The 11,667-nt window shown below is 41.2% G+C and overlaps 1 protein-coding gene across 2 annotated transcripts; it reads right to left on the bottom strand.

The window, feature by feature from the left end:
- Window positions 1-701: 701 nt before the first annotated feature.
- LOC125255943 (carbohydrate sulfotransferase 15-like) lies at window positions 702-9,111 on the bottom strand. Of its 2 annotated transcripts, none has more exons than XM_048171545.1 (9): window positions 8,914-9,097; window positions 8,720-8,784; window positions 6,394-6,636; window positions 5,876-6,215; window positions 4,435-4,569; window positions 4,113-4,269; window positions 1,671-1,827; window positions 1,425-1,572; window positions 702-1,246 (listed from the first exon to the last, which is right to left on the bottom strand). In XM_048171545.1, exons 2-9 carry the CDS (start codon window positions 8,759-8,761, stop codon window positions 1,065-1,067), a joined length of 1,404 nt encoding a protein of 467 aa, XP_048027502.1. In that variant the 5' UTR covers window positions 8,762-8,784; window positions 8,914-9,097; the 3' UTR covers window positions 702-1,064. The 2 variants fall into 2 exon arrangements, with proteins under 2 accessions (XP_048027502.1, XP_048027503.1); XM_048171546.1 differs by having other exon boundaries at window positions 703-1,246; window positions 6,394-6,615; window positions 8,914-9,111.
- Between the last annotated feature and the right edge of the window lie 2,556 nt (window positions 9,112-11,667).

Below are 11,667 nucleotides of genomic sequence, written 5' to 3'. Positions count from 1 at the left end.
CTTTTTAGCTGCAACCAGAAATATTCTCCATAGGTATATATAATTGGTTTTATGCAAGTCCAGATTACCCAAATATAATATTATATAAAATTGGAATGGAATTTTGATCCTTAATATAGCCTCTAACGTCCTGTGTACATCTTTCCAAAATGTGTGAATGACTGGACACGCCCAGAATATATGTTGTGTATATGAATATATATATATGAATATATTTTCTTTTGACATAAAAAGTGGATTCTGGTCTGAGGTTTTCCATTGGGATTTACATGTTTTTAACCAATCCTCTTCTGTTATAGACATGTCTCCTTCTTTCTCCCATTTTCTTTTGACATAAGAAGTGGATTCTGGTCTGTGGTTTTGTAGACAATGATAAAATTTAGAAACAACCTTATTAGTTGTAATAGCCTTGAGTGCAGACAAGAGTATCTTCACAAATTCATTTTGTTCCCAAATCCCCTTCTTATGCACTGTTGAGTTAAAGTGGTGTCTTATTTGAAAGTATCTAAATAAGTCATGATTACCCAACTCAAACCGATTCTTAAATTCTTGAAAGGTTAAGAAAATATTATTATTTGTGATAGAATAATACATTGTAACTCCTTTCTTAATCCATCACATGATTCTTAATTCAAAAGATGACAGGTAATTAGATTAAAAAAAAAAAATCAAGCTGAAATCAAAATTGACAATTCTTGTTTTTTTATGGAATATTGCAGTGTTTATTCTCCACAGTGTTTAGATCCACCAATAGCAAACCACAACCATCCAATCAATTCCCCACAAACAAAATCAAGCCCCGCCCTACATTTGTTCTTGTTTGAGAAGCAGTTTCACTTGGATATATGGCACAATAAAGAAAATATGAGCATGAATTATTTTTCATGCTGACTGTAAAACTGCACACTGATGTCAGCGATTCAAACACTTAAAAGAGAGGGTTTTTTTCTCTGCGTGGTTTAAAAATACTTCAACATTTACAAAAAGTCCCTTCATGATCCAGGGAATGAACCATCAGCATCAAACTCATCTGACAGGCGATCTGCGTGTGAACGGCAGCGACTCTACCACATGAAGGACTCATCCTGCAGCACCGCAGACAGTTTCTGGTTGAAAGGAGCGTAAAACTGCCGGAGCAGCTCTCGTGTCACCGGCTTCATCGGCCCCAGTTTCCTGTCCGACGGATCCCTGGTGTTTGCCACGGGACGTCTGCTGATGAGTCTCTCTGTCTGTTCAGACACCGGACCTGCAAACAGACACACAACACAATCAGTCTCATCCCAAAACGATTCTGTGTGGTTTATATGTTCTCTTTGCTGTGAGCTGCGTCTCATGAAGATGATGATGAACATCTGCTGCCCCCTTCTGCTCACAGCAGGTCAGTGTTTATGAGATGATGATGGACAGGCGGCTGCAGGACTGACCTAACTGCAGGAAGTGGAAGACTCTGTTCATGCTGTGCGTCAGGTTTGCAGCGTGATCCTCCAGACGCAAAACTAAGAGCTGATCACGGCTGAACACTGACAACCAGTCCAGAATAAACACCACATACAGGCCCACGTGCAGCCGCACCTACACACACACACACACACACACACGCAGACGGGTAAATAACTATTAAATACTTAACTATGTAAGGTCTCTCTGAGGTCAGAGGTCGGCATACTCACACTCATGGCGTAATACAGCGTGCTGCTGTACACACACGCTCTCAGACCGGCGTCCCGCAGACAGGCGTCGAACAGACGCAGAGACTCACAGACCTTCTGATGGAAATCCAGCGTTGATTCATTAGACGTGCCGAAGTACAAATAGTCTGAATAGAGTCTGAAGAAGAACAGTCGGGATCATTAATATGTACGCCCCCAATATTTGCATATGCCAGCCCATGTTCAAGGCATTAGACAAGCCAGTATAAACGTCTGGATCTGTGCACAGCTGAATCATCAGACTAGGTAAGCAAGCAAGAACAATAGTGAAAAATGGCAGATGGAGCAATAATAACTGACATGATCCATGATATCATGATATTTTTTGTGATATTTGTAAATTGTCTTTCTAAATGTTTTGTTAGCATGTTGCTAATGTACTGTTAAATGTGGTTAAAGTTACCATCGTTTATTACTATATTCACGGAGACAAGACTGTCGTTATTTTCATTTTTTAAACATTTGCAGTCTGTATAATTCATAAACACAACTTCATTCTTTATAAATCTCTCCAACAGTGTAGCATTAGCCGATAGCCATGGAGCACAGCCTCAAACTCATTCAGAATCAAATGTAAACATCCAAATAAACACTATACTTACGCGATTAGACAGATTGCATGACGAACACTTTGTAAAGATCCATTTTGAGGGTTATATTAGCTGTGTGAACTTTGTTTATGCTGTTTAAGGCAAGCGCGACCTCCGGGGGCAGAGAGCACGAGAATTTAAAGGGGCAGCAGCCTGAATCAGTGCATAGTTAATGATGCCCCAAAATAAAATGAATAAAAAAAAATCTATGGGGTATTTTGAGCTGAAACTTCACAGACACATTCAGGGGACACCTTAGACTTATATTACATCTTTTGAAAACACGTTCTTCGGCACCTTTAAATAAGGAGTGAGTACATGTGACGTCATTCTCCCCAGCGGAAAAAGAAAATGTCCGTTGTTAGGAGACACCTTGGCGTTTTACTCTTGTTGATGCTTTGAATCTCCCGCTGTGGATGGAATGTTTAAAATGCTTGTTGAAGCCGTGTACGGAGAGATATTGTGCACCTATCCTGATGTAAATGGAGACTGACGGCAAACCAGTCATGCTAGGGAAAGTTTAAATTGAATTTTCTTTTGCTATTGTTTATGGGATGTTGTAAATTCGATTGTTATTTTGTTTTGTGCTAATTACACTACCGTTCAAAAGTTTGGGATCGTTAAGATTTTTAATGTTTTTAAAAGAAGTTTCGTCTGCTCACCAAGGCTGCATTTATTTAATTAAAAATACTGTAAAAACAGGAATATTGTGAAATATTATTACAATTTAAAATATCTTTTCTATTTGAATATATTTTACAAAGTAATTTATTTAGATCTTATTTTCATTTTATTTTATTTCATTTCATTTTATTTTCATTTTATTTTATTTTATTTTATCTTATTTTATTGTATTTCATTTAATTTAATTTTATTTTCATTTCATATTTTTGTTTTTTATTTTATTGTATTTGATTTGATTTGATTTTCATTTTATTTTATTTCCTTTTATTTATTTCATTTTATTTTAATTCAATTTAATTTAATTTTATTGTATTTCATTTTATTTTTTTTATTTTTTTTTTTCATTTTATTTCATTTATTTGTTCCATTTTATTTTATTTCATTTTATGTCATTTAGTGTAATTTCATTTTCTTTTATTTATTTCATTTTATTTTGTTGCGTTTCTGTCAGACACAGACGAGGACACAGAGGTAAGTGCAAGTGAGTCAGTTTATTAAACAGAGGTATCGGACACAGGCTGAACACAGGAGGATATCTTGACACGTAGAACACTTAATGGATGATAACTGTTTACTTTCCTTTGCAGGAGGAGAGGACGAGGAAGACGATGAAGACGAGGCAGGAGACGAGGACCAGGCGGAAGACAGGAACAGGTAGGTAATCCACAGGTTAGTAGACGCGGGTAACATATGAGGTGAGGTACAAGACCAGACAGCGAGTGGTAGAGTGTGGCGTGCTTATGTGTGGCTCTGGTGATGATGCACAGGTGATCAGAATTCCGGTGATTGTGAACGAGTGGGCGTGGCGTAAGTGTCCGTGTCCAATGGTGCAGGCAGTGCGGTTGTGACAGTTTCATTTTCTTTTGATTTTATTTTAATTTATTATTTCATTTTATTTTATTTTCATTTTATTTAATTTAATTTTATCTTATTTTATTGTATTTCATTTTATTTTAATTTCATTTTAATGTATTTTATTTCATTATATTATATTTGATTAGATTTTTATTTTATTACTTTATTTATTTATTTTACTTTATTTCAGTGAATGTTTATTTTATTTCAAGTAATGAAAATGGTTTTTTTTTACAGTTGTAGTTTTAGTTTGAGATCTGGTGTGACCTCTGACCTCTCCACAGGGTCTCTGAGGATGGCGATGAGTCGCGCATCCGGCTGCACTGCGTGAATGAAGTCCTGGACGAGTGACGGAGGCTCCGCCTCTCTGCTGATGTCATGGAGGTAGGACCAGGCCATGTTGTCCCACATAGTGGAAGCGCTGGCCTCACCTATCAGTCACACACAGACACACACACACACACATTGTTTTTACAGGAAACAGAATGTTATTACAGTAAAGCGTCACTTTGTAACACATTCTAGGAACACTCGAGCACACAGATCACCTGACCTCATGTGGAAATGAAAATAAACACACAGATCTGAGAACGTACCAGTGATGATGCTGCTGCTGATGGAGGAGTTTCCCAGAAGTCTGTGCTGTATCTGCTGGGCCACCGGATCGAACAGGTCCAGGTAATGGTCCAGCGGGAAGCGGGTGAGAGGAGGATCACCGGGACGAATGATTCCTGCAAATCACAGATCCCAGATCCAAGCTTCTCCAAACGACAGGTGCTTCTGTGTCAGTCACGTGACTTTGCAGCTCATCCGCAATATTTATGAGCATCAGCGGGACGAACACAGAAACATGAACAGAGACACAGAGAAATCACTGAACATTTACTGTATATGGAGTTGAATTGCGGATAAAATCTACATAAATGTGTGTGAATTAATTTGAGTGTAAAACGTTTTCTGGATCTGCTATGAATCAAATCCAGTGATCAATGTTTTTTATTGCTCTCTCTGAGCTGAGAGGAAGTCATGTGACTGAAACAGATAAATATAGCTGATTATATCTAGACAGGAAACAGCTTGAAATGCAGTAAAATAAGAAAAAAGCTGAACGAGGCAGATTTCATTCTGTGCAGGTGAAACACTGCATTCTCAGAATGTTCTTCCAGTAACGTTAATTCAGATATCTGGTCTTTGATATCTGGATCCCTTCTGAGTGACACTCACTGTTGCTTGGCTTGATTGCTCCTGTCTGCCTCGCTGCTGGTGTTTGCGTCTCCGTATAGCTTTGTTTTCTAACAAAAAGAAAAAAGCCTGGTTTCTCCCAAGGTTTTTTTTTTCTCCATTTTAACACCTATTTGCCATTTGTTTGCCACCTGATGTCACCTGATGGAGTTTGGGTTCCTTGCCGCTGTCGCCTTTGGCTTGCTTAGTTGGGGACACTTGACATTTGATATTCAATAGTATTCGTGACATTTATTCAACAGTGCTTCTGATCTGCCTGCATTGACACTATTATTTAAGAGCTGCTGTGCAGCCAAATTATGTACCAGTTATCAATGTAAAGCTGCTTTGACACAATCTGCATTGTAAAAAGCGCTATATAAATAAAGGTGACTTGACTTGACTTGACTTAATATCTTCTAGTTTTAGAATGTTTAGAGAAGATTAAGCTTAAACTAGATGCATCTGAATGAGTCTCTGAAGTAGAAACACTATAATTATCTTAACGAAAGAACAATCTACATCACGTGTGTTATTCTAATGACTGTACATCATCACACGTGTTTATCTGACTCTGATGAATCAGTTCACATTCTCACGAATCAAACTGTGATCTGAGATTCATAATGAAGTGTGTTTTAGTTCCCAGCAGGTGCTTCTGACAAGAACAAACAAACCAGAACTGCTTGTTTTGATTGTTTTTAATCTATTTCTGCTTTGTGAAGCTGCTTCTTCCAGAACATTTTCTTTGTAATGAGAGTACAGATGAAAGCAGCTTCCCTTTGAAGGCATTTAAGCGTCAGGAATCTCACGTACCGAACTTCCTCCGGCTCCACCAGTGCGGTTCCTTGGGTGGCGTGAGATGAACATCGGGATGGAGCCTCAAGCGCTCATACAGGTCCGTCGTGCCACACTTGGCCTGACCGATGATGTAGAAGTAGGGAAGGCATCGCAGGCGCTGGAGTTTCCCGTCGTGCAGAATTAACTGTTTTTTGAACGTGGCGCTCAGACGCTCGAAGGTATTTTGTATATTACTGGACAAGCGGCTGTACAGGTTGGATCCGTATGGATATGCGCTCACATTTCCACGCAGCTCCTCATACCAGCAGGGGTTCTTAACATCCGGTAAAAAGTGCAGCGGAATCACAGAGAACATCTGAAAGAGACAGAGAGTTCAACATTCAGGTTCATTTGGATCTCTAATTCTCATAAATGTGCACTGGAGGTTCTGTATTGGCATCAGTGGTTCCATGAAGAACCTTTAACATTTCCATTGAACAAAAGGTGCTTTTTACTATATTCAGATGTCACTATGTACTCTATGAATTTCTCACATGCGGGTCAAGGTCGAGCAGCTCGCTGACGGCAGGAACTCGTCTGGCTCTGAACGTCACTTTAGTTCTGATGCTGCGCACCAAGTCTCTGAGGGTGCTTTCACTGGGGTCCTTCAGCAGAGTCTTCCTCTCGCCTCTCGACAGCAAGTAAGAGGCCACGATGAAGTACACAAGGAGGATGATGCCACAGAATTTAATGAGGCTGGCAAGTGATGGAGATCTCTGCGGGGCATAATGAGGAACCTTCAACACACCAAACAGAGTCGAGCTGACCAGAGAAAACAATCACTGAAGAGCAGCTTCAGATCAGCGTCATTATCAGTGATGAAGCTCATTTACTGTGAACGGATCCGCTCTGAGACGCCAATCCTGAGCTGCTCGCGTGAACACTTTGTTGTGTGTTAAGCACACTAAGCTATGTTGTTTTCTTTTCGATTGACAGAATGCTTCGCCTAAGCAATGATGCAAAACACAATGTTACTGATCTTTTAGGATTATTATAAACTGTGATGGGACTGATTCAACTATGACAGGTCATCACACCTCTTATTTAGAATTTTTGTCTTGTTTCTAGTCCAAATATCTAAAAATTCTTAGATAAAGAAGCATTTTCTTGACAAGTAAAAATTATTTTCTTGTTTTCAGGAAAAATAAGTCAAAATTAAGTGAGTTTTTCCTTAAAACAAGCAAAACAATCTTATTCAATCTTATTCAACTATCAAGATTATATATCTTATTTTTGGTTTGAAATAAGATTATTTTGCTTACCCCATTGGCAGATTATTTTGCTTGTTTTAAGGAAAAACTCACTTAATTTTGACTCATTTTTCCTAAAACAAAAAATAATTTTTACTTGTCCAGAAAATGCTTCTTGATTTAAGAACTTTAAGATATTTTGACTAGAAACAAGACAAAAACTCTAAGTAAGAACAGCATTTTCTGCAGTGATACACGGAACGTTCTTAAGAACATCCGCAATAATATAAGCCAGCTGAAAAACGTCTGGTGAAATGTCACTTGTTGATGTGTCGGCGAGGTCGCTTTAACAGCATCAATGGTGTAATACTTAGTTTATAATCAGAATATAGACATTTAAATAGTCAGGCCTATTGTTAATTTAGTTATTCAAATATTAAAAAGACGTGTCTCAGTGTTCCTCTTCAGCAAAATTCAATTTGACCATCAGTTTTCACACTTTCGTGTGAAAAAAAGTGTCAACACAATGTAAATTAAAGATTTATTGTGCACTTAGATTCATTAAATAAAATGTGAGTAAAGTGTGATCTTGTGCTGCATTGACTGACAGCTGCTGTGATTATAAGCGATAATACACTTTCTGTAATTCATTCGCAAGAAAAGTTATTGTTTTCCATGAGATTTTCTGAGTACTTCATACTTCATCTTGACCAAATGTATTTGTAAACCTAGTGATTTTATAATGTTTATTATTTATTCAAAAGCGAAAAACAGGACAGGAAAATAAATGGTCCTCTGCCGCCATCTGATGGTTATAGTGGTAATCAATGTCTTTAATTAATTTTTAAACAAAAGTGTTTTCTATCAAATGTTGGATTTCTTACATCTTCAAATGAAGAGATGAAAAGGATGAAGAAATAATGTTTTTGGTCATCACATTAAAAATAACATTTGAAGAGCTGGAAAAATGTTGCGTGTCTAATTACAGACACTGTGTTTCTTATACCAACGTTCACAGTAGCTTCAAGTCTTTATTGCAATCACCAAAATGGTGGCAAATTCTTTGGTGTTTCCATGGTTTCTACAAAATAAAACCGGAAACTGAAGGTAACTCGAGTATGATGTCATTGACAGGTGACGCACAGAAACTGTGTCCTGGTTAAAATTACTCATTTCACTGGATTTAAACATTCTTGGAAACATCTGGTATAATGTAAGTACACAAGTCAACAAAATATATAACACTGTTCTTGTGGTTTTTGGATATTTTTATCCCAAAATCTTACATATTGTGCCTTTATTAATGTCTAACATTTTTTAAGTGTTTCTACTTGTTGAAAAGCAACATTCCTATAATGTTTGACGCATGAAATGTTCCCTTAATGAATGCATAACCAAGAAAAAAAAGGATTTACAAAAAAAAAAAAAAAAAGGATGATTTGAAAATTTAGTCAACATTCAGAAATAATGTTTTCATGAGAACTTCAGCAAAACGTTCTTAGAACATATTCTTGTTGATCTACTCAAAAACCCTCATGAATCAGTTTCTCCAAACAGCTTCTTCGGGCGTGTGGGAGAATATTGTTGGTCTAGCACTCATATTCAACAGTCATCTGTTGGCTTCTGTTACCTTCAGCCGCAGAGATCCAGACGTGAACTTGCCGCGGTTCATGGCAGAATCAACCACAAACAATCCTGAGAAGCACAGAGATCGACATTGATATTAGTGGAATCAGAATAAATAAATGTGCACAGCAAAAGCATTTGACAGAACACAATCCACATTATACTAATTATTAAACAGATTCTACAATAAATGCTCACCTTCACCATCAAGATGTTAGAAATGAATCCTGTATGAGTCCATCACTACAAACACAGATGAGTCTGGAAACTTCACAGAAACACACCGACCGAAAGAAAAGAAATAACAAGCTGTTCTGAAGTTTAAACACACTTGAACTTCTTCCGTAACACTGTCTCTGTGAAGAGGGTTGAACACGCACACACACACACACACACACACACACACACACACACACACACACACATATTTTGCCCATGGGGAATTGATTGGATGGTTGTGGTTTGCCTTGCCTTGGTGGATTTCATGTGATTGAAAGATTGCCCCGCCCTCATCATCAGAGAAGAGAAGAGTTGCTTAAAGGTGCGCTAAGCAATGTCACACGTTTTTAGGCCAAAACATTTTTTGTCACATACAGCAAACATCTCCTCACTATCCGCTAGCTGCCTGTCCCCTGAACACACTGTAAAAAAAACGCGGTCTCTGTAGTCGCCACAAGCTCCAAAAATGGCAATAAAAACAAAGTGGTGCAGCCTGGACCACGAAACATAATAAACATGCTCCAGCCAATAACCGACAAGAATGATTTTAAATGCGCGTTCATGACTGTTTCAGGAAGCACGGAGGGGAGGAGGAGGAGGAGGGATGGTCTAGCTAGCCTCAGTTTTGTTTGACAACACTTCGAACGTCAACAGGAAGTTACTCCAGCCAGGATCGCTTAGAGCACCTTTAAAGAGGCAGAAGAAGAAATTATAGTTATTCAAGATTACCAGGAACACAAATGTAACAATAATCATGAATCATTTAGAATAAACACTGCAATATTCCATAAAAACAACGAGAACATTAACACTTTAAAGTCCCAGTGAAATCAAAATGTAAGTGTGGTGAGGGGGGCGTGGTTCAGCGAGGTCTGCAACGGGAGAGAATGGCGGGAGACGCTTGGTAAGTGAGTGGGTTGAATGCAAATCACGAACACCTGTTTCTCATTCCAGTGATTGGCGCGGAGACAGGATAAAACGCCGTGAGAAGCAGGAGTGTGTGAGAGAGAGGGGAACTGCTGACTGAAGCACGTCGAGTTACACGGAGTGAAGCCCTTGTGGATTGTGTGTACCGAACCTGGAGTGAAGCCCTTTGTGGATTATTTATTTTTGCTGTTGTGCGCTGCACAGTCTCTCTGTTGAACCTTTTTCAAGTCAATAAAAGCTCAGTCAGCAGTTATTCGTCGACCCTGTCCTCTTCCTTCCCCACTACGAACTTAACTGTGCTACACTGGTGCCGAAACCCGGGAAGGAAGACGGGAGCACGCCGCCATGCAAGCATCGTCCTCCACCCCATTTGCAGAGGTCATCGCGTCCCTCGCGGTCCTGCACCGCGAACAACATCAGGCCCTGCTGGATCTACGAAGCGACCAGGAGCAGTGCTTTCAGGCCATCCTACAGACCCAGCAGGAGGACTGCGAGAGGTTCTGGAGCTGGATTGACCGGGAGGTTCCCAGGGAGCCCATCGCGCAGCCAGCTGTGCCTGTCCATCTGCCTCTAAATAAGATGGGCCCACTGGACGATCCAGAAGTTTTTCTCGAGCTCTTTGAGAGATCCACCGAGGCGAGTGAATGGCCGCGGGACCAGTGGTCAATGAGGCTGGTCCCGCTCCTCTCAGGAGAGTCTCAGGTGGCGGCACAGCAGCTGCCAGTCCAGAACCTCCTGGTCTACGACGACCTACGGCGGGCCATCATCCAGCCGGTTGGTCAGACCCCAGAGCAGCATCGACAGCGCTCCCGCTCCCTCGACCTGGGTGAGTCCGGCTGGCCCTTCGTGATGGCCCAACAGCTCCGGGACTCGTGCCGCAAATGGTTGCTGGCTGAGGGAAGCTGGGACCTGGTCATCGATTGCGTGGTGCTGAAGCAGTTCATCACTCGGCTCCCGAAAAAAACTGCAGAGTGGGTCCAGTGCCACCGCCCCATGTCGCTGGACTCAGCCATCCAATTGGCGGAGGACCACATGGTGGCGTGCCAAGGGGTCGGCGAACCCCTTCCAGCTGTCTCTCTCTCTCCCACTCTTTTGTCTCCTTCTCTCTCTAGACCTGTCCCTCTTCCCAGGTCTTGTCCACCCGGCCCACCTCGTGTTCCGCCCCGGGGGCACCTCTTTACGGACCCAGAGCCCCGCCCAGGGGGGCAGGACTCCCTGCTGCCGGGCCGGACCCACTCCTGCTTCTCCCTTTTCTCCGCGCCAACCATTCAGCCCACTCTCTGCCACAGGAGCAGCGGTCAGGTCTGGGCCGGCCTGTTGGCGGTGCGGGGATCCAGATCATTTTGTGGATAAATGTCCGGTTATGGAGGTTGGGACAATGATCCGGGTCCCCAACGATCCACAGGCTGCCCCTGGTCAAGCTGGCGGGTACCAAATACCTGTGAGTATCAAGGGGGGTACCTATCAGGCTTTGGTGGACTCGGGCTGTAACCAAACCTCTGTCCATTAAAGCCTGATTTCATCTGGGGCATTGGATACAGGCCGCATGGTTGGGGTTCGGTGTGTGCACGGGGATGTGGTGAAATATCCTGTAATGCATGATTAAATTTAGGGGACAAAAGCATTATGCTCGGATGCCTCTTGGGGGAAGAAAACGCAGGGTAAGCAAGCGCGAGTGCAGGTGGGAGAGACTGATCAGGGACCGGGGAGTTCCACTTCAGGGGAACCGAGTGAAGCCGGAAGACTAATTCTTCCGGACCGCAATGATTTTCCCCTGGAGGAGTCTCACGATGAGACGCTAAAACA

The sequence above is a fragment of the Megalobrama amblycephala genome, linkage group LG20 (assembly GCF_018812025.1).
Source record: "Megalobrama amblycephala isolate DHTTF-2021 linkage group LG20, ASM1881202v1, whole genome shotgun sequence".
Classification (NCBI taxonomy): Eukaryota; Metazoa; Chordata; class Actinopteri; order Cypriniformes; family Xenocyprididae; genus Megalobrama; species Megalobrama amblycephala.
Note: the sequence above shows the minus strand (reverse complement) of the source record. Positions and strands in the feature narration are given on the sequence as shown.

Excerpts from the sequence above, each read along its gene's own strand:
- LOC125255943 (XM_048171545.1), bottom strand. The coding sequence starts at position 8,761 with ATGAACCGCGGCAAGTTCACGTCTGGATCTCTGCGGCTGAAG. Across the intron at positions 6,637-8,719 it reads CTGGATCTCTGCGGCTGAAG|GTTCCTCATTATGCCCCGCA; the intron begins GTAACAGAAGCC and ends GGTGTGTTGAAG. Across the intron at positions 1,573-1,670 it reads CGCTGTATTACGCCATGAGT|GTGCGGCTGCACGTGGGCCT; the intron begins GTGAGTATGCCG and ends GTGTGTGTGTAG.